General features: G+C 44.4%; 1 protein-coding gene across 1 annotated transcript in view; it reads right to left on the minus strand.

Annotated features, from left to right (window-relative positions):
• Positions 1 to 423: 423 nt before the first annotated feature.
• The window catches only part of CLCF1 (cardiotrophin like cytokine factor 1), a 71,172-nt gene continuing 48,429 nt past the window's right edge, over positions 424 to 23,166 (minus strand). The window contains exons 3-4 of the mRNA XM_066620988.1: positions 7,091 to 7,282; positions 424 to 906 (exon numbers count right to left, since the gene is read on the minus strand). Coding sequence (XP_066477085.1) covers positions 424 to 906; positions 7,091 to 7,282 — 675 coding nt within the window. The remainder of the gene's footprint in view (positions 907 to 7,090; positions 7,283 to 23,166) is intronic.

Here is a 23,166-nt window from a genome sequence, read left to right on the forward strand (position 1 = left end):
GAACCCAGGCTCTGGAGGGGGAGCTCAACTTTAGGAGAGCGAAGTGTCAGAGGTGGAGGCTGCCAGATGTGTCTGCCCTGCAGCCAGGGCTTTATTGCTCATGCTGAAGTGGGAGGGAGCAGGGTTCTTCCTCTCCTGGAAAATTAATGGCCCCCTCTGGGAAGAATAAGAGAAATACAGGACACTAAGGAGTGGAGAGGAAGAAAAGGAATGGATAGATGTTGGTTTGCTCACCTAGAGGCACAGCTTCATAAAAGAGAGTAGTGCAGCACCATAGAGATGTAAGAGCGGGGCGGGGGGGACACCTTTAAGGTGGGTTGGGAGGGACTGTGGATTCAGAGGCTTTGGAAAGCCCTAGGCCTTGACTGAGGGGATGACATCAGTGGATGAGGTGAAGACAGAAAGAACAGTGAAAGGCAAGGGTCAGAAGCCTCTGGACTCGACGTGCAGCATAACAGCAGAAGGTGGCACCTTCTTGCGCAGCCTGTTGAAGTCCTTGGCTGAGCGCCACAGCCAGGTCTGAAGCTCTTTGAGCAGCCAGAAGTCATCCATCTTGCGCAGGAATTGACTGTGAAGGGTAGGTGTGCCATCAGGCACTGGAGGTGGAAGTGGGTAGCCCAGGGAAGCCATGATACCAGCAATAGAGCCCAGGAGCCCTTGCAGGCTGGCACGGAAATGGGCCAGGCTGTGGCGCAAAGTTGGCATGGCAGCCGGGGCTGCTCCATCCATGGTCCTTAGGTAGCACAGCAGGTGGCTATAGGCCCGGTAGTTGGCAGCTAGCCGTGCATTGTCGTTCAGGCTGCGCCACAGGTGGAAGTCTACAGTGGCACTGGGCACAGCCTCTGCCCCGATTATCCGGGGAGGGTCAAAGTCCGGCTCATTGAATGGTGGCCCCAAGTAGTTGAGCTAAGAGGAAAAGAAAAGAAGGTGTTAAACTCACTCCATTAGAAGTAGCACAGTTCCATATATTATTCCACCCATTTTTGTTCTCCAGGTTCACAGGCAGCAAGGTGTGACACCATGGGAGTATGCTGCAAACAGAGGTGTATGCATACACCTGCCAGCACACCCATGCATGTGCATGTGTGGACGTATCCATGTGCACACAAATATTCTTGAATCCCTTGACATCCTCAATATGTGCGCACATGTTAATATCTCCTAGTGACAGCCCTTGCACTCCATACTGCAAATGCAGCCCATAAGGACATTTGCAGGCACATTTTGCGAACCCCGATTCCCCCTGCACATTCTGGTAGAGATGCATGCACAATTTATTAACACCCGCCTGCCCTGCTGAGCTGCGTTCCTGGGATTCCCCACCCCCGCCCCTGCCAGCTCTGGTGCCCTGCGGGACAGCAGGATTGCCCAGGCAGCGGGGTGAGCGGGTGGGGTGAAGCACAGAGCGGAAGGGAGGTGTGTCAAGGCCTGCGGGTGTGTGAACAATCTGACAAGCTCAGGAGACAAATTAATTTCCTCTGTGTTGCCTGGGGGCAAGTGGAGACATTTCTCTCCAAACAGCAACGCACCAACAAAAACCAACTAACAGGGCAGGCTGGGACGTGGCCAATACCATGAGACCAGCAAGGGAAGAGGGGAAATGCTTTAATACTTAAGACTTTAAAGACTTTGCAGGGCAAGAGCAGTGAAGGGAAGATGATGAGAAGCAATCAGATGGGAAGATAGTTGGGGATGTACTGGGGAGGAATATGAAAAAGGGACGAGGGACACCACTGATCCAGCAATCAGTTCAAGGCTTCTGCCCATTTTGGAATTTTTCAGGGGACTTTTCCAAAATAGGGCAACTTCAGTGTTCTTGGGCATGCCAAGGAACCCAGACAGGCATGCTGGAATGCTTCTTGTTTCTGGAGGAGGTCTAACTGAAGCAGTGGCATAGCTAGAGGGGGTGCAAAGCACTACATTTTGCAGGGAACCTCACCACAGTGTGCAAGAGGCCTCTCTTTCAGAGCCATTCTGGGCAGGGGGAGCAAAACAGAGGCATAGGCCTAAGGGGAGGGGGAGGGGCTGCTTGCATGCCGTGGTGAGGCTTCCTGCAAAACTTAGTGCTTTGCACCCCCCTCTAGACTGGACTGAAGGCTGTACCCATGTTGTCCCTAAAAGTTCAAAAGCAAAGGATAGAGGTGTTTGTTTCTGGTGAGTAAGATAGGATTACAGCCTAGGGGTCATACTGAACACATTGTGCTTACTTCTGAGTAAAATAAATTACACTGTTTTCCAAACACCTCTAGCAATGAATCAACCACCCAAAACACTTTATTTGGGATCTTTCCATTTGCTTTTGGAACTCTGAGTCTTTCGTTACAAGTTGCAATCGAAGTTTTCTCTAACTAACAAGATCTATATGGGCAAAAGTGGGGGGTGGGGGGGCTGGCAGTTCTCTTGAAGATCTCTTGATTTTAGCACATGGAACTTTTTAAAGGAAAAAAAAACTCCAAGAGCTCACAGTATTATCCCAAGAGTCAAAATCCTTGCAATGGGAAGAGTCCATCTGCCCTTGAACTTCTCTGAACATCAGTACTAACTGAATGCTAAAAGCAGAGCAAGAGGTCAGTCCTGACTGGGGAACAACTGCCCACTAAGCTGGTGGCGTCAGATGGGAACCAGCAGATAGGAGTGTGGGAGAAGAGAGTCCCACAGTAAATAGAACTGCTGTGGACAGCACGGCAGCATTCAAAGGACTTTGTGTTAATGTTATCTTTCTTGACCCTGCATGTTTACATGTTGGTACAGTAGGCAGGACATTGTACACTCTGTGCTAAAAAAATATCAAAACGGTGCCAAGATTACTTCAATTTTATGCCAAGAAATGCTGAGGTCTGTGACATGCATGGACTAAGAAAATTAGTATCTGCTTGCTTATTTTCATCACTGAAGCTGCTTCTGCTGGTCATGGGAAGGGTCAAAAAGCAATGTAGAGCACGAAAGTTCCACACGCTGGCTACGGACATTTCGTACTCAGCCTCCTTTGACTTTGAGTATTTCAACACATATTTTCAAACCTCTGTTTTTAGCCGAAAGCGCTAAAAAAGTTAAGATTCTCTGGAAGCTCTGTGCTGTGCTCAGCCTCAAACTCCATGTTGTAAAAGACTCCACTGGTCTGAGATTCCACTCTTTGTCCTTCTGTGGTGATGGTGGAGTGACAGTCTCAGAACCCACCCTGTTAAGAGCAGGCCATGGAGAGCAGTTTTCTGAGGGCACCCTAAAACCTGGAACCAACCCAGTTACATCATGTACACCATCTTGGTTGTAGGGCTGATCTAAACAGCTGCTGCTTGTGGTCCTCTCTAGGGTCCTCTGTAATCCAAGTTCCTATGTACTAGGAATGTAGGAAATGTCCTGGGAAATGTAGGCACCTTTCCTCCCTCAGGCATTACTGTGTTCACCACATCTGTGCAGTCTACATCCCCTTAGCTAGTCCTGCAATCCCTGAATCAACCAAATGGACTAATCAGAGAGGACTAATGTAGGCTGAACACCCTGGGCCTTTCTAAAGCAGAGATTCGATACACTCACAGTAGTATGTCTAATGCCCTAAGAAAGACCCCTGCGGATGTGACCCAAGTGCCCCTCAGCTGTCAAGATCCTTTATTTCATTTTTCCTAGCTGTTTGAAGAGCCTTCTCTACCCACTGCTTACATTGCCTCATATGGGAGCAGCTCTGCTTCAAAAGCAAATCCTTTGGCAGAAATCTCACAACATCCCTCAGCCAGCAAGGCAGAAGAATTAACTGCTTTCCTGTAAAATATAGAAACCCTTTGGCCATGAAGGCACTGTGCATGCGTACACATGTGTCCTTTTCCTCCTGCTGCACCACTTGGTTGCCAACCACCATGCATCAGTGACTGCCAACCTACCTACAGAAGAACACCATCAGGAGAGACAGATTGAAGAAATGTAATAGGCTATTATGATGGAATGGTGCTGCGCTAAATTTTAAGGCAAGAGTCTTAAAGTCTTGCTTCTCATAGCCCAGTGGTGATGGGAAGAGTTCCTAGAGAGTACTTAGGAACTCTTGAGGTGGGACTGCACTATCCAAGAGGCCCAGATCATGCAGAGCACCATGAAAACACAGTGATACCACAAGAGAACTGAAGTCACTTGGGCTTCACCTTTTTTCACCTCATTAATGGTGAAGATGAATGTATGGTAATATTTCAGGCATGCCAGGAGTTGGTTTGAAGGTACATTCACTGCCCTGAAAATATATGTACAGTGGTGCCTCGCAAGACGAATGCCTCGCACAACGATAAACTCGCAAGATGAAAGCGTTTTGCTATTTTTTTGGTGACTCGCAAGATGAATTTTTCTATGGCCGTGCTTCGCAAGATGAATTTTTTTTACCTTTTTTTTTTTGGTTTGTTTGCAGTTTGCAGTGATGCCTCGCATGATGAAATTTTCGCATTACGATACGACTTGCGGAACGAATTAATTTCGTCTTGCGAGGCACCACTGTATATTTTTCGGTCTCGCATGTTTAGGTTGAAAAATTATTTGTGGGTTTCCAGCATATCTGGGGATAAACTGTGGTGATCTTCTATGTCATTAACATCCCACCCCATCTCAGTCTAGAGCATATTACAGCTGGCTTACAGCACAATCCTAGACGCCCCAGCACCCAGAGAAACGGTGCTGCCAAAATGGCAACAGCTGTATCCTGCGGGTGCCGGGAAGCAGCCAGAGATCTCCGCAGGGGATGTTTGTCCCCTTCCCCCAAGTAAGGGCGCAGGCCCCACAATGGGGCTTCTCAAATCTGTGCCATTTTGCTGGCACAGACTTGAGAACCTTCATATTGGGCTTTTAAGCCTGACACAGAGGATAGGATCTGGTGGAGGAGGCCTCTGCTAGTCCCACCCCCCTCCTGGGCCATTTCCTCCTCCCACCTCATCCTTCCCCCTGCTCCGGAATGCCTGCCCCCACCCCAAAGTCCTGCACTGCCACCCAACTGTCTTTCATTCCTCCAGGCAGTGTTCTTCCTGTGCTGGGCCCAGAGCCAACTGGTGCTGGCCTGGCACCAGCGCTCCTTCCTCTACGGGTGCCATAAACATGCTTTACAGCACATTTACGACTCATAGCTCCTGCGCTGGAGCTCAGCACTGGCGCTAAAGGGCCAATCCCTTTAGGATTGGGCCCTTATAATTTTTTTAAGTTCAGTTTTTTTGGGAAGGTGAAATATATAAAAACACTTTAAAAAGCTTTATAAAGGTGGATTACTCACAGTACAATTCTGTGCATTTTTATGCACAAGTTCCACTGTATGTAATGGGATTTATTCCCAAGTAAATGTGCACACTTTGTCCTAAGCATACGTTTCTGGGAGTAAGCCCCACTAAACACAATGGGATTTACTTTTTAGTAAACATGCATAGGATGGGGCTATTAAAGCATGAAGCTCAAGAAGCAATTCTGAGAGCTCCACTTGTGTTCAACTTGGATATATGTAAGGGTTACACTTGAAAAACCTAGTGTGGTTCCTGTTAAAAACCTTATTCCACCTGCAGAAAAATGGCTCTCAGACCTAACATTCTGAGAGCTGCTTCGCACATTATACATTCTGTAGACAGATGTAACATGTGTGCAGGAAATTGTATGCATCACATTTATATACATGTGTTTTGAATGCACTCATGTCTGTTGCATTGCATGCACACATGATGCCCTTGAGCATCCTCAGTGAAATATAAAGGAAGAGTAAAGGGCACAAAGGAAGGAGGAAAGGGGGTTTCTACCAAGTCACACAACTCAGGAAATCTCCATTCCATACAGTAATATATACATGGGGAACATGCAGTCTGTTGGATTCATAGCCTGGGAGCAATTTTTATAGTACGCCCTTCTCAATTCTGTTTGCTAAAAAATGAAGATTAATTATCAAAATATTAACATTTGGTTTGGGACAATCCATTCAATAAACTATGTGCAACTGTCATCCCAATTATTCTGTCACCACATTGTAGCATTTCAGTATTTTAGAATTAAAGTAGAAAAAGAAGGAAAAAAAATACAGTAGTGATCACCAGGAACCCTCATGGCTCTCAGGTGAGGGATCAGCACAGGCTGAATATAGGCACAGTGTGGCCCCTGGAGCTTGGTGTGCATTTGGCCCCCATGAAGATGCATGCACCATATATTAATCCTGATGGCTTAGAGCCACTGTTGATTGAGAAGATTGCTCACTTTCATGGTCGAGTTAATCAGAAGTGAGCACATTCATCCATAACAACTAATAAGTTGTACAAACACTCAGTTCTTGGTTTTACTTAAGGATCTGGGCTTCTTAACTGGCATTTTTAAGAGGAAGTTTCCAGAATGCAAATAAAGTGGAAAATATGAGCCCCAACATATTCCAGTGCCAAAACAAAACATATCTCCTATTCTCATGATTGCTCTCAGTGCTCAGTGCCAGGAAACTCTGCCAAGGGGTAGGGTTTGGAATGCCAGGTAGGCCAGGGAGCAGGGGATACCGTGTAGATTGATGAGGGGCTGCCCCGAGTCCCTGCTCTCCACACAGCCGGGCGTTTCCCCGGCGAGTTCTGACAGACGAGGCCTCACCTCACCCCGGCAGGCGATGCACAACAGATTGTAAACAGGGAGACTCCACCGGTGCCTGAAGGCAGGGAGGAGGAAGCATGTTAGATACTCTGCCAAGTGAGGGCCACGGCTGTGGAGAGAGCAATATTTCAGTTATTCACCAATGCAGAAGGGAAATTTCAGGTGTCAGGGTGTGAGTGGTGTCAGAGGATGCTGAGGCAGTGCAAAGCCTCCATAAATCCCGAATCCTGATCAGAGGTGGATCCCATCACCATCAGATTCCCTAGTTTCTTTCACTGGGTTTTCAGGATTCCTCTGATGTCTGAGACTCATTGAACCCTCAGCCCAGAGAACAGAGAGAAATACACCTTGCAGCAGAGGCATCAAAGCAGAGAGAGGAAATGGGGCATATTTTGCAGAGGGAGGATTGCTGGCTGGACAAGAAGAGGAAAAGTAGAGGGTACCAAGGAAGGAGGAAGGAGGGTTCTACCAGGTTACTCAACTCAGTAGTCTCCAACTCTCTCAAAGCTTCTGCACTCACATAAGTGGCCGCAAGCGTGTGCAGCTGGTGCTCCAGATAGCGAGTGAGGTCGTACGTCTGCTGGATGGACTGTCTGGTGGTCACTTGTTCCGTGCTGTTCAGTGCAGGCACCACAGGCAGGTTCCAGAGCGTGGCACACAGGAAGGCAAGGATCCCCCACGAATCTCCTGCAGGGAGCACACTTGTAAGGAGCTGTGGGCGAAGGGAGCACTGTGACAGGGGGAGCAAAGCCTGCATTGCCCAGCCCAGCCCACCATTCCCAGAAGACACAGCAACATGGTGCCCAGAGTTTCTAAAGTGCTGCATGATTGTATCTCCCTTCCCTGTATAGTCCTAATTCTGAGATAATGATGCTGAGACTCCCAGGGACAGATAAGGTACTTGCAGCCCAATCCTATCCACACTTTCCTGGGAGTAAGCCCCATTGACTCTAATGGGACTTGCTTCTGAGTAGACATGCATAGGCTTGGGCTGTAAGTTGAGAGTGGTCCATTTCAAGCAGTCACTACCATTACCTGATCCAACAGAGTGGAGCAGACTCATTCTCTTCATACAAGCAAATGGTTCTAATTGCCCTCCTGCTCCTGCCATCTTCTCATCTATTTCCTGGGGGTTTAGGCACCACTTAGGCTGTCTGATCCCACTCATGCAGGTAGGAAGAAGCAACCAAGAATGCAATAAAATAGAAACTGGAGATAAAGACAATTTAGGACAATCTCAGGATTGCAGGCCTCTTACATAAAAACAGTTCTTTATTAGCCCCTACATTCTAGGCCTCAAGGGACATAGGATGTCTCTAGGGATCCCAAACAACTCTATAGGGAGAATTTAGAGTTGCACAAAGAGCTGTTTTGCAGGCAAAACATGATTTCAAGCTTTATGTGGACAGATTGGTTGGAGATTTTCAGTTGTCTAGAATTAGGGTGGTAGTTTTGGCTTATTGATGTGCGCTTGCTCTCTCACTGAACCTATTTCACATTACCTGATTACGTGAATGGGTTGATGGGATATATCCAGAGTGTGCCCAATACTAGAGTTTTTCTACCAAACTTTGACATTTTAGTTTAAAACAATGCTTGCCAGTGTATCTTGAATTCTGAAATTCTGAACATTTTAGCATCTTGAAAGTGAGGTGTTGAATTACGGTAGAAAAGGAGAAATATATGAATTAGCCTCTGTGAAGACTTTTCAACCTTTTTCTGCAAGTACCATTCTTCCAAGTACCACCTTTGCAGATACCATTTTCCCTGAGGACCACTGCCACCAGAGACAGCTGCTATGTGTAGATATGGATATTCCACAGATGTCCCTGCAATAAGAACCTTCTTCAACTGCTGTGGCCTCCTGGTCTCTCTTGCATTCTGCACTTTCCTTGCCCAATCCATGCCTCTTTCAAAGGTGTGGGTTGCTTCACAGTCACACCTGGCTGCTGTAGCTACCTCCACTTTTGGTGGGGTCAAGCCAGGCAAAACTGTGCCGTGCAATCCCTACAGCACTAGGGCCAAGGACCACTTGTCATATTCTGAAGTACAGGTTGAAAAGGATGGCCTGTATATATACGGTTTGGGTCCAGGGTATTTGAGGGACCACCTCCTTCCATACAATACAACCCGTCCTTTCAGAACATCAGAGGGGGCCCTTCTAACTGTGCTGCCACCAGCAGAGGTGATGGCAGCAAGAAATAGGGCCTTTTTGGTGATGGCGCCCCACCTGTGGAATCCCCTCCCCCTTGAACTGAGAACAGCTCCCTCTCTGGAGTCATTTTGGTGAGGTCTTAAAACCTTTTTATTCAAGGGAACTTTTGTATGCTGACACTGGGGGGGCTGGTGCTTTTTTATGAAACGTATTTTAATCATGATCCAAGTTTACTGTGTTTTATTGTTTTAATTGTATATATCAATGTGTTAGAATTGTTTTATTTGTAAGCTGCCTTGAGTACCCTTAGTGGGGTAGAAAGGTGGGGACAGACTGACTGTCTGACTGATTGACTGACTGAATGGGAAGCATCCTATGGGTGCCTTCAGCTGACAGTATTAGTGTTCTATCAGTGGAAAGTCCTCTCTGTCAGCACTGCCAACATGATGATGTACACAATGGAACTGCTGGCACAAATGGCTGGTGACACTGTGCACATGCCACCAGAGTGCCAGACACCACCAGAGAAAGTAAGTTGGTGGTGGGGGTGAACACTGGGTGGGGAAGGGGAGTAGTGGGGCATTTCGGTAAGGAACCAAGGAGCATATCCTGGGAGGGAGGGAGGGATCTGGTGGCAGTTGTGCATGCCAGATCCCCCATTTTTCAGCCCAGCCCACTCCCAGCAGACTTACACCAGCTATAAAGCTGACATAGGTCCAAAGAGACCCATAGGCCTCCAGGGGATCTCCGCAAAGATGAGAGATAAATATTTTCCCTTACCTCTTGCAGGCCTCCTTTTCACCCCACTAAAACCACAGTATGTGGCACGAACCCCTCTATGGTGCCCCTGCATGTTACAGTGTGGCAGGGCTAGGATTGGGCTATACGTATATTTGGAATTGCATCAAGAACGGCATCTTCGGCTTGCTAAGCGTCTCTCTTTTCCTCTGTCCAGTGTTGAATAGTACGTGTGTCTCTTGATTTCAGCAGGCCAGAACTGGGAATGTGGTCATGCCTGCGTAGCCACCACGTAAGTTAACCCCCATTACTCATGCCAATACCTCCCACTTGAGTGATGAATCAGCCATGAGACATGCAGCCCGGCCCTGGCCACTCGCGCTTCATTAAAGACTATCCCGCGGCATTTTCCTATTTGCACCACGCCCAGGCCTAGCCCAGCCTGGCTGATTCCGTCCTGCTCCAGCGCTTCGGCTGTTCTTCCCACTAGGGATGAGGCCCACCCATCCCCCCCTACACACTTTTACACAATTCACTGTTTTTCTTTCTTACATAGTCCTGCGCTGTTTTAAAGAAGGAATTAACAATAGGGGCCTGTAGGGTCCATGTGCTCCAAATTGGCAGGGGGCTCTGGAGAATAGTGCCACTTCTTGCTTAGTACCTTACACAAGAAAGAAGGCTGATGTCTTCTGCCCGCTCATGGCCATTCTTGTCAGAGACAGTGAGAGAGAAATTGGAGGTGATACTCAGGCAGGTAACAAAATCTGTTTCTTCCCCTCATGGTACTCAGTGGAGAGAGTAGCCCTTGAAACCCTGTCTTGCCATCATAGCATATCAGCTCATTTTCTGTCTAGATCAGTAACATTTTTATTCTACTTGCAAGGCAAATTTTAAACTTTAATCATGGTTATCACAGAGATGCATTTTTTTCTTTTCCATGTACAATTGTATGATTAATGTTTGGATGCTCTATGTATGACATGTAGCTTCTCTCATGATAGTATACAATACAATATCCAGCCCTTTTAAAAACAAGATAATCTATTATGATTATTTTATCAAACTCTGTATAATTCATAATGGAGAGACCCACCTATGAGCTGAGCTGCTATAGATTAATTAACAACCTTGTTTCAATGGTTGAATGGTTACTCAATTGACTATAACCCCACGTAGGCTATTTCTAAGGACACCATCCTCATTGGGAAAGACTTGTATTAATTTCCACTCTAGTCTAAATATGCCTAATTTTAGCTCTAAGCATTTCATTATTCTGATATACATCTGTTGGCTACGTACTAGACAACACAACCATTAAAAAATCTTTTCCCTTCAGATCTGATATTTAGTGTGTTTATTCCAAAATATATTTGTGGATGAAAACCAGTGGGACATGTGTTTTGTTTTGTTTCTTAAAGCAAAACAAAACCTGCCAACGTCATGTTCTTTGTCAGAGAAAGTGTTCTTATGAAACCTTCTAGGGGACTTTGTGCTGAATAAAATTTACAATGAACTGACGTAGTCACTGACAGAATTTCAAAGGCAGTGAACTGGCAAAGAAACAGCACTTCTGCACAGTTATTGTCGGGGTTCTAAACATTTGAAACATGCAAGTAATGGAAAAGCTGACCCATTAAGTCCAATGCCCAAATGAGCAAAATGAATTTTGGTTCAGAACTAGGATGGAAATGATTGGACTGGATACATATCTGTCTGAATTATTTGATACTTTCCTCAGAACACTGTTAACACTTGTAGCTCTTTTGATGCTTCTTGTTTTTAAATATCCCTTGAAATAGGAATCATTACTGGGCTGAGCAGTCTGTTAAAGTTTGCGTTCATACCTGAAAACTATTACTTGCCAAGAGGAAACAGCACTTCCCTTCTTCTTACTCACTACCTTCCTGCTTACACAGTTAAGAATTGCATTAGCTCTGCAAGCAACATCATCTCACTTTAATTCACTGTGAAATAAAGTTGGTTGCCTCTCTTGGCTCTTAGATCCTTTCAGGTTTATTGCTTTCCAGGTTGTTCCTTCCCATCATCTAAAGGTGCCTGCTGACCTAGATGTTGGGAATCATTAGGTATGCTGAATACCTGATACTTGCCATGGACTGTGATGTCACCATGTTGATTGCTGCTAGTTCACAGTGGACCAAGGACTAGCAGACTCAGCATGAGTGGCATAATCAAAGTATAGCACAAAATCCTCACACTAGTTGGTACTACTTCCTTTTCCCCACTTCTGGTTTGGTGTTTACAGCACTAAAGCAATTGTGGTGAAAGCTGCCATCTGGGCACAGCCTACAAACATGACCTACAGTCATCACTTCTAGACAGATGCTCATTTATGCCCTTCAAATCACTCAACTGAACCATTTGATCTTTGCTACCATGTATAACTGACCTGACCTTGTCATTTATCACTAGACCTATACAAGTTTTTTTTTTAATCTAATTATTTTCCCTTTCACATTTCTGATTATACTAGTATATTTCATACCATTTGGAAGTCAGATGTTGCTATCCCAATTACTCATTATGGCCTTTAAATTTTACAATACTTGAGCCAAAATAGGACTATATAGTCCCCTCATGGTAAACAGTCGAAATTGACTTAATAATTACTGGTGTCAATGTGAAGTAACAGTTAACTTGAGGCACTTTGTATGATCTAATGAGTGAACTGAATGTAGAACATTGTGAAATGGTATTTCTGTAATGCAGGATCACATACTGAAGCATTTCACATACACCATTGGATTCAGAGAGACTGAATTCCATAAGATATCAGGGAGAAGCTATTTTTCCAAACAGAATTCACTCACAAATTGACACTGTATCTCATTGTTTAAATAAAGCTTATGTGTAGCTCTCCCTTGCACCACAATAAATAATTACTGTATAACACATTTGGTATTAGAGCAATAATTTAGTGTAGGAATCAGCAACTGAACTAACTGGTGTACTACCAGCCAATTTCATAATCCAGAAGCAAGAGAGGTGCAATGAGGAGATGGTGGGTGTGAAAACAGAATTTTCTGGCAGACCCTGGCAATTATCCCTGAGTTCCCACCCTCTCCTCAAAGTGGTCCAGTAGCAGAGTGGCAGAACAAATGCTTTGTTTGCAGAAGGTCTCTGGCTCAGTCCCTGGTATCTCTAGTTAAAAGGATCTCAGGCAGCAGGTTGGGAAAGGCCCCTGCATGAGCCTTTGGACAGCTGCTGCCACTGGAGATGGACATTATTGGGCTGAATGGATCAATGGCCTGATGCAGACATGAAGCCACTTGATACGCTCACAAAGTGGCCCTCCAAGAAAAGTAGTTTCTGACTAAGGGTTCAGCTATTTTTGCTTTGGTGTTCCGGCAAATACAACTTAAGTTTGTATTGTATGTGTATTTCATGCCCTGATTATCAGCATGTTCTTTTATTTTTAGATCTTAGTTTGATTTCTGGTTCCACTGTATGTTTAGCTAAGTTCTTATTGGATCAGACAGAAGTCAAATATTCTCAGGTCAGTTAACTATAACAGGACATATATAATCAGGGTTTTGGTGGATGTGAGATCACAACATGGGTTTTAATTAGAATCTGATTGGGAAAAGCACAGTTCAGTACTTTAGATGCATTGGGTAAATCATATTAGTCTCACTCTGGAAAAAAATACAACACCCATACATTTACTCCATAAAAGTAAGAAACTAGGTTTTACAGAATGCCTTAAGATCCACAAGGGAAGTGGCCTGGGAAGTGGCCTGTGAAACGTAGGAGGTAGTTCCTCTGATCCTCAGCACTAGTCATTCAACTCCATAACATGCAGCAAGCACACTACGGGTGAAGGCCTAACACATAACATTTCTGAAGCAATGAATTGTTCTGGAAGCCCCCTTATAGAATTCAGCCCAAATGTACCTCTTCCTCTCAAGGAACAAGCTCTGGGAAAGAAAGAAAGACATTCTGCAAGTTTGAAGCGTAACCCAGCTGTGCCTGAAGCTGATCAACTTGTACGCATGATGCACATTCAGGAAATCTGATCATCCCTCATCTCTGGAGCAGCTTTGCACTTTTAAACAGTCTCCTTTTTTGAACCAAAAGAGCAAAGAATTAATAGATAAACGCATGACTGTTCACAAGGGGCTTTTCAGCATTTTTTTTTAAAGGAAGTCAGCCCATCTGAAGTATATATGGGGTAAGGACATTCACTGATGTAGATATCTATCATTTCAGTTGGGGAGGCGAGGGTCACTCTGCACTGAGGCAAGCACCATAAGCTGTTTTTAAAAAAATATTATGTCTGTGTTCACCCTAAGCTCACAACTCTCATCTCATGCCTAATCAAAATACATGGAGATGAACAGGGAAGAAGGTGCACCTTGCAAAGTAGTTGTGCAGCACACCTCAGACTTTGAGAATGATCGCTTTATATAGCCATCCAGACAACGTTACCCGGCAACTTGGAAGTTTCAAGTGGGAGCAAGCTAGCTGCAGTTCTAATAGCAGGCATTTTCTTTTGTACAAGCCTGCATTGTCAAGGCAGAAGTACAGGGCTCCCCTTCATACATGCACCAAACACATTACATCAAAAATATAGAACTATACACAGACAAAATCTCAGGACCCCACTTTAGGCACTTACTAGATGCCAATTCCTGCAACTTAAAAAAAAAAAAATCTTTATTCTGGCGACTTATTTTCTCCCTATTATGCCTCAATTGGCAAATAACCTATTTCTATTGTACATCAAGCACATTGTTGCTCCCTTTCCTTCTGCCTTAAATGTAATAGAAATTTTGTTGGACTAGATCTCTGTGTTCTGCATTATGATTGATGATTTCCACATTGTTATCTAGTTGGGAATCTTTAACATAGCTATGTTTGTTCAGACTGTAGTTATTCATGAGTACAAGATATTTCACTGATATTTTACTACATTTATCAAAACGTCCCGTTTCCGAATTGCCAAGATGGGCTGCACTCTGCATGCAGTTGCCTCTTTTCCCTCATAATACGTATCTTAAAAAAAAAAAAGTTTTTCTCTTGTCTCTTTACCAGAACTACTAATAATTGTGGGATCATTGCTATTCTTGAAAAAGTTATTTATGGAAGCATCAAGCATTCACCACATCGCAATTCACATTTTAAAATGCGCATGCACTCATCTTCTCCTTTCCAAAAAATGGCCCCTTTGAAATACATGTGTTAATTGTATGTACTAACCCCTTTTTGCATGATAATTGCAATTCGCTGGTGAACACTTGCACCTATGCAAAATCAATATTTAGCTCTAAGATCAACTTAATCTTTAGCCATTCAAATGTGATTCAATACAGATTTCAGAGCAGAGATGCATTGCATAGGAGTCAAGTTTGCTAAACCTTTTCTTCTTTCCCAAGCTATAACAAGCCAGGAAGTAGAGAGGTCAGGCTCCATGCTGGTGTTGTCATACATTTGGCAAACTTATGTGGTATGCTTAGCTACACTGCTACCTGTATTCGTTAGCTAGCCCAACTCGAGTCTAGAAAAACAGATTCCAAAATCAAATAAAGAACACAAAAAAGAAAGGCAGATTTGATTCAGCTGACATGCAGAATTGTAACCAATATGGGTTAATACAAGGCAGTCGAAATCAGATTAAATTAGTGCATGGGTGGGTCTGTATATTGAACCCTTAGACTGAGTCAAACCTGCTTTGTCTTTCTCCTTCCCTTCAGCACTGTTTTTCCTTTGTGTCTTCTTGGGTTTCGGAATGTATCTTGATGTTGGAGGTGGGAATGATTAGCGATAAAGAATAGTAGGTCTTAATTCAGAATACCACATGATTGTGTGCCAGATGTAAGGCAACATCAGCGTGAACCTCAAGCACAGATTTCCTGTCTTGTTCTACATTGGCAAAGGACAGAAGCAGGAGGCAGGAATCGTAACTCATGTTCAGAGTGTTTCGCAAGGATGGATGCGCGCTTGATTCTTCCGGCGTTTTTATGCTGCCAGCAGGAATCAAGTGTATGTGGCTTTTCCACAAGCATTGCATTCTTTTGCAAGCATGTTACAAAGAAAAAACTGTTTCTTGAAATATACTGACACTCTCTTGGAAAAGCCACTGCAGCAGGATGCTGTCATGTCAGGAACAAGGCAGGAAAGGAGCACTCTGCCGAGCAACCTAGAACTGCAAACCGTCAAGCACTGTTGCTGCACAGCTATCAGTGATGCTTGCTGGGAAGTGCCATACAAAACCCCACAGAATCAACAGAGCTTGCAAAGCAGCAAAGCAGAGAGGTGCAACGTATCATTTTGACTGCATCTGCTGTCACTTCCATAATTAAATGTTACAATAACATTTTTGCCACTACCGGTGTCATTCGCTAGGCTGAGTAGTGGTCCTTTATAGCTGTCCTTAAACCCAACCAAAAACAATCCACCATTTGAAAGCTGTCATGTGTATTGTTTACATTTTACATCAGGATTTTATGGATGGAAGCTACCTCTGTGAGATTATACAGGATGGAGATTTTAACAGTAATAATAAGAATCTGGCAGGTTTCCCAACCAAGATCTAGGCAGGCAGCAATTAAGTTAAAGAAAGTTAGAGCCAGACACAGAAAAGGCTTCGAGCTGTATTTATTAATTTATACCCCTGTATTTATTTATCCTTTTGGAATCTATGTTTCTCCTGAAAAGTTCAGGGCAGGGTATTTGGGAATATTATTTTATCTTAACAGCAACACTATGATGAGGACTGCATATAGGGTTCTCCCTTTTATTGTTTGGTTATCCTTCCTGAGGAATGAAAAGGACATTAGATCACAAGTTTAGCAAATTTTTAAAATGTATTGTTTGTATAATGTAAGCTGCCTTGAGTTATCCATTTGGAAAGGAAACCTGGGATGGAAATCCTGGAAAGAATTAAAAAGTTAAAATTGACGTTGCAGCTACATTTCACCATTGCAGAAGAATTCCTACCATGTCTGCCCCTCTGCACCCCAAAAATCTATAGACCACTGGCCACATAGTGCTTGCAAAGGATGTGAACCTCAGTCAGGATTACAGCTACAGCGGGATGTACAACTGAAACCAATCTAATTTCAAAGCAGACTTTGAAAGATTCCAGAGGGCTATTGCCATGTTCACCAGTGAAACATTTTCCGAGTTGCCATTTTAACTCCTTGCATTCTTTACAAACATTCTCTGATACAGAAAAACTAGTGACACTGCATGCTTCTGAATCCAAGAAGAAACAACACAGATGTAGTGATGCAACACAGAGGTAGTGATTTCTCCCAGTCACCATTTTACCTGACAACAGAAGATCCACATACGTATTTAAACATGGTTCTGCCATAATCACAAAAGTGGAGTCCATTTTGTACATTGAAGAGGTGCATGAACTCTCTGTTTGACCTCAGCCTGCCTCTCTCTTCCAATCACTTTTCTCTGTTTTACAAGCATATCCAATATTGGAACTCAGCTAAGGAGGAAAGGGTGGGAAAGGGTTGTGTCTGAGTTGGTAAGCAACTAGTGGAAGAAATAGGGTCAACCCAAGATCTTCTGATACCTGAAGCAGCATGCCACCTTCCCCCCCCCCCCCACAAAAACAGTTGTGCAGGTTGGTGGATGGGCAGCAATCCTAAAGCATATGGGGATGGGGAGTAAGCATAAGGACCACACAAAAGAAATCTCATCCTTTTAGGATGTATGCATCAATGATCTGAGAAGCTAACATAGTCCAGAGTAAAATAGGATTTACTCTGTAAAGATTCCATCATTTACATGGTACAGCATGAGAGAAAGTTAGGGCAATTGGGGCTGTTATGTTGGGTGAAAGTTGCCTTAGGTCCTTTAACTAAGAGGGGCTTGCAGACATCAACAGATATAGGTACCAATATAAGAACCCCAGAATAGCATCTCATTTGTTTCTCAGAGGCAGTTGGGGAAAAGGATCTCTGTAGTAACCACTAGCTGTCCTGCTCCTCTAAGACGTGCCTGAACTGTATTGGTATACGAGAAGTGACTTCTATGTATATGTTAATCAAATCATGAACATCTGGAACCCATAATGGTAGCAGTCGTGATTCAAACTCAATCTCTTTTGCTTCTAAAATTCAGGCCCCTGCCACTGAGCTAAAGAAGAAACCCTCGTAGTGGTTGGAAGTGAGATGCATGTGATATTTAGGGCTGCAATCACAGGCATGTAAACACACACACAGCTCTGCTCAGTGCTACATTAACGGGATTTTGCCAATGGCAGATTAAATACTCATCAAGTCTGAAAAATTGTCCAAGTCTCCTCTCTCCCATTGTTCAGTGGACTACATGTTCATAAACAATGGTAATTTCAACTTGTTTTGTACTATCGAGATGATAGTGGTGGTGAGGGGAAATCTTTTCACTCCAGAAGTGGCAGAAACAGACAGGTTCAGAATACTAGTAGAATGTTACGAAGTTCCAGAAAAACATTTCCACATTCATCACTAAGATGAGAGTGAAATTTTGCCTAGCAATGCGATAAGTGATCAGAAAAACTTGATTTGCTAAAACGATTATGTGCCAGGATTATGTTCATAGAAGCAGGGGGCAGTTCACAGTTGAGGGGGCAAGCGTTTCTGATCTAAAGTATTATTTAGTGTTATTCAGACCACTTCTGATCTAAAGTGTTATTTCTAAAGAAACACACACTGTACTCCCTTTTGAAACTTTATTTTTCCAGAACTTACAGCTCAGCATCAGGAGTGACTTCTCCTACAGCAGGAATGGTAAAGTCACCAGCAGGAGAGTACTCAGGTGCTAGTGGTGAATGTCGAAGTGCAGGAGCCTGCCATGACATACCCCCATAGCAACACTCCACTAAGACTGGGCAACAAAAAAAAAATCAACTTTAAATTTCTTCATTAGAGTGTTTTCTTCTCCTGTTGCTTATTCTGGCTTTGAAACTTAATATACATCACTTAAGGATCTCACTCATTTCATTCAAAATAATGGCTTAAACAAATGAATAAACATGGATTCAAAAACATCCCAGATAAGTATAAAATATATTAGAATACTAGCCTATGTAGGTTTACTCAGAAGTAAGTCCTACTGTATTCAACAGCACTTGCAAGTAAATGTACATAGGCCTGTAGTCTTAATGTAACATGAGCTACAAACTGTCTCTCAGGGAAACAATGACCTTAAGCAAATTTCTCAGTTTGCCTCTGCTGAGTCTTCTTCGCAAAGTTGTCAGGCTGTTAACAGCCCAGGAGCATGAGCAGTAAAAAGGTGGCAACTCTATACCAAGCCAACCTGACTGAGGCAGGGAAGCACAAGGAAGCCATTTGTACCAAAGTTCCTTAGTATAATGAAACAGAAATTCCTACACGAATTCCTGTGGAAGCAGCTGACTCTTCTATTTTATGTTAGCAAATATGAAGTGCCATATAGGGTTTATAATTCTTGATTGAAGTGTTGAGAGGATCCCATGAGTCTGCAGACAGGAGGTCAAAGCTGGGCCTATGGAACAACATACAATCGACTATCTTTTTAAGATCTTGCTTAGGCTGCAGACCTATCCATGTTTACTTGACGCATAATGAGATTCACTTCTAAGTAAACAAGCATAGCATTGGACTGCATGAGATGGAGAAGGGTCATAGCATAGGGCTGAATGCTGAATGATCCCCTTAGGGTAATCCAGCAAGGCCACTGTGACCCACTGTGCTGTGGGTCACAGTGGCAAGGGCAAGGGAGGGAGGAGCAAGGCACACAACCCATGTACCAGACTTTCCCACACACCTTAGCCTTGGGTAGCTCCCAGGAGATACTCAGGAGTTGTCCAGTACATGCTGCCACCAGGGCCACTGTAATGATAATAGGCGTAAAAGGAACCTTATACACTACCCTGAACACCTTGGAGGAAAGGCAGTACTGAATATAAATGTGAAAGACAAATTAGTGAACAGTCTTGAAATCTGATTATTATATTATACACTGCTTTTCAGCAAAAAAAGAAAAAGTTCTCAAAGTGGCTTACATTGCAAAGGAATAAGATGGTTCTCTGTTTCAAAGAGGTTCACAATTTTAACACACACACGCACGCACGCACGCATGCACGCATGCACATGCAAGGCACTCCAGCAAACATTCACTAGAAAAGGGGCTGTGCTGGTATGTGAATAGGGACAGTTGCTCTCCTCCTTCTACAGAGAGAACCATTACTCTAAAAGGAGTTTCTTTGCCCAGCTAGCAAGTTTAGCATGGATACGCAAAACTGTAAGCCACCTTGTGCATTCGAAGTTGAAATCTGATGCAAAATTAGGCATGTTCTAAATCCAGATAATTCAATGATTTCAAGATTTTCATTTTTCAAACCTCTGTGGAGGTTCAGAATCTGAAGTCATAAACACAGCTATTAGGGTATGAGGCCCACTGAAATCAATTGGACTTCTGATTAAACTTGCTCAGGAATATACTGTACAGTACTGCGTCAATTTATAAGAATGAATAAAGATTCTATTTTAAGAACTCAGATTTCTAATTTTTGGAAAACCTTTCCGATGTTAAAAGCCTGACAGCTGATGATGTATTGCTAACCTGTATTTCACAGTGACACATAAGTTAGGTCACATATAACTCTCCACATCCAAACTTATGGCATTCATTACAGTACAGTACCTCAAGATGTAATGATGGCTACAGCTTTCATAATCTTATTATTTAAAACATTTTTATACCCTTCATGTGCTGTTTCCCAAGTTACTTTCCCAAAAGACCAAACCGGTGTTCAAATTGTTGGAGAAAAGATGGGGGCTTAATGAAATCCACAAGTTACATTTCTTGACACCCCCTTGATTTTGGCCAAATCATACCCCTCTCTTGCCTTCTAAATGAAGTATGAAGAACACGCTATTATGTTCAATGGGGCTTACTCCCAGGAAAGTGTATATAGGATTGTAGCCCAATCCTATGCATGAAGTAAGAACATCCTATTATGTTCAACCGGGCTTCCTTCCAAGGAAGTATGTATAGGATTGTAGCCTTAGAGCCCAATCCTTACTCCCAGGAAAGTGTGTTGTAGCCTCATTATTCATATTCCGCCTTGAGGGCCTCCAAATAAAGTCGACGAGTTCTGAGCAAGAGTCCTGCTGCTGCCGCTCCCACCGCACCTATTACAGCTCTCAAAGCTCGCGGGTTCACCTGGGCTGTGCTTGGAAAAGGTGCGCCTGCGGGGCGACGATCTTGCCCCCTCCTGCCACGCAGCCAGTAGGATGGCAAATGCAAATACGCGACAGCATGTTGCGCGCCGATTGGCTACCAACGCTGTGATGTCACAAACCCTATACAGTAATTAGCAGGGCACTGGGTGCGCGGGGAGAGGTGTATGAGCGTTCTGAAGCGAGCGGGATGTGACTTCGCCTTCCCCACCGCATAGCTCACTAGTCCTGCCAGCGCCTAATGGAAAGAGCGTGTCCAGCTGGCAGGGCTGAATCGGGAGAGCGAGGGAAGGATCGGGGCGGCGGACTTCGCTGTAGCCCTCTCCTCCGCCGCTAACTCCCCCTCGCCCCGCTTCATTCCCTTCCCACCGCCTCTTCTTTCTAGGCAGCCTCCACCGCTGTGGCTCTCCGGTCTCCGCTCCTCTGCCTCCCCTGCGGTGAGCCTTCTGGTGACCCCTCCCTGCTGGCTTGGCCGGGGGCCGGAGTGGAGCTGGCCCTGGTTCAGCGGAGGAAGCCGGCAGCCCATTAAAGCAGGTGTCACATGTTCCTTCACCTGGGTCACTTGGCATGTGCAGGCGCCACGATTTCCCTTTAAGAGCCCAGCCTGGAGAGGCAAGGAGGACCCTGGGGGCAGCATCCAAGGAATGGAGAGCCATGGTTCCCACTGCAGTCCTGGATCCCGCTCCTTTGCTCTCTCTCTCTCTCTCTCTCTCTCTCTCTCTCTCTCTCACACACACACACACACACACACACCCCATCTCACATGTGTGGGCCCAATCAGCCCTAGTATGAGATAGCCATAATCCCACCGACCCATTTTCTTCCACCACAGAGTACTAGAATAGCCAAATACAATCGTGTATTAAAAACAATGTTTTCTTTTTAATCGCATGTCTATGCAAATCCTATAAACACTGTTCCCCAAGCCGCACACCTCCTGACCCGCAAACCAAACAAGTAAAACTAAAATGGACTGAAGATGCCAAACCAACAACAAAAATATGAGTCATTGGAATGAGCAAATCACATCTCCAGCCAAGATGGGCTGCTTCAGATGGATACCTTCACGGAATCATTGTTTAGGCCATGGTGATTCCCAAATGGTAGGTTGCAGGGAGGGAGGAAAGGAATTTCAGGAGGTCATCAGCCTGCCAGAACTGACAGTGTAGCACAAGAGATTGGAATCAATACTGGAGTTGTGAACTAAGACCAGATTTTGTTGGTGTCCCTCCCCCAAACATTTGGGAAGCAGCAGGGTGCCTGACCTCACTACAGCAAGTACTGGCAAAACTAAGGCTGCTGCACTCCTAAGCACTCTTGCTAGAGAGCAAGTCCCACCACAAATATGTTTAGGATTGCACTGCGCTACAAGCTGACAACCAGTATAGGGAATTGGTAGCTATAAAGGTAGGAAATGTGAATCATAAAACAATCCAAACTTTGGAGGTCCAACTACACAGCTGGAGCAAGGAGGCCATATACACACTGGCTAGTACAAATGCCCCTCTTCTTTTTACCCTATACATTAACAGTATTCAAAAGTGATCCACTTCTTCAAACTAGAAGTTTTCTTTTTGTCACTTATGAAAATACCCTAAAACAAGGAAATGCAATTACTCCCTAGTTTCCCAATGTGATGGGTGTGAAGATCCAGAACAGAGCTCTACAGATCCACAGAACTTCAAAGCTGTGGTCGCAGAGAACAGCCTGGTGTCAAGACTTCCATTTCCTTCTGCTCTTAAAACCCAACCATACCTTTCCTTTCTGCACTTGACTTGAAGGAAGTTAAAGATGTACTGTGACCTCACTAGACAGAGGAAGTTGGAACCACGATGCTTTATTGCCCCTCCATTCTTGATCCAGGAAGTGGAAAATATTTTGTTGCCAAAGTCAATGAAGAAATATCATGCCTGATACTGGGGTGGCAAAACTTCAGATATCTTGTCCCATGGAGGAATTGGATTGTCTTGGGCTCTGCTTTTGCTGTTGCTGCTATCACAGAAAAACCACTTTCTTTCCAGCCTGCAACCCTAAAATAAGGTGATGCATTTGTGGTTTTTTTTTTTTCAGAACCACCATTCAGAGCGCGATACCATAGTCTTTCGAGACTGAAGGATGCCAACATGGGGGGTTTGTCCAATTTATATTCCCTTCAGAGTCTGCCAGCTCCTAAGCCATCAAGCAGAATGCAGAGGCAGCCAGATCCCAGATTGAGAGCAAGGTTGGTTGCACTTGGCATCTGTGAGAAGCCAATAGAACCCCCCCCCCCAATCAAATAGCATGTGAGCAGGAAGGGGGATTTGAATCAGTGCCATTGCAAGGAGATGCACTTTAACTTAAAGCCACCCCACCTCCATCACAATTCTGATCCAGAGTGCCCCCCCCCAAGGCATGTTATTTACCTAAGAAAAAAGCAGGTATACCAGTACCAATGATGTGATGAAAATCATGTCCAGAGCGGTTTTAGGGCTACATGGAGCACCACTGCTTTCTCTATAAGGCAGGGGTAGGCAACCTACA

Source organism: Tiliqua scincoides, chromosome 1 (genome assembly GCF_035046505.1).
Source record: "Tiliqua scincoides isolate rTilSci1 chromosome 1, rTilSci1.hap2, whole genome shotgun sequence".
Lineage (NCBI taxonomy): Eukaryota > Metazoa > Chordata > Lepidosauria > Squamata > Scincidae > Tiliqua > Tiliqua scincoides.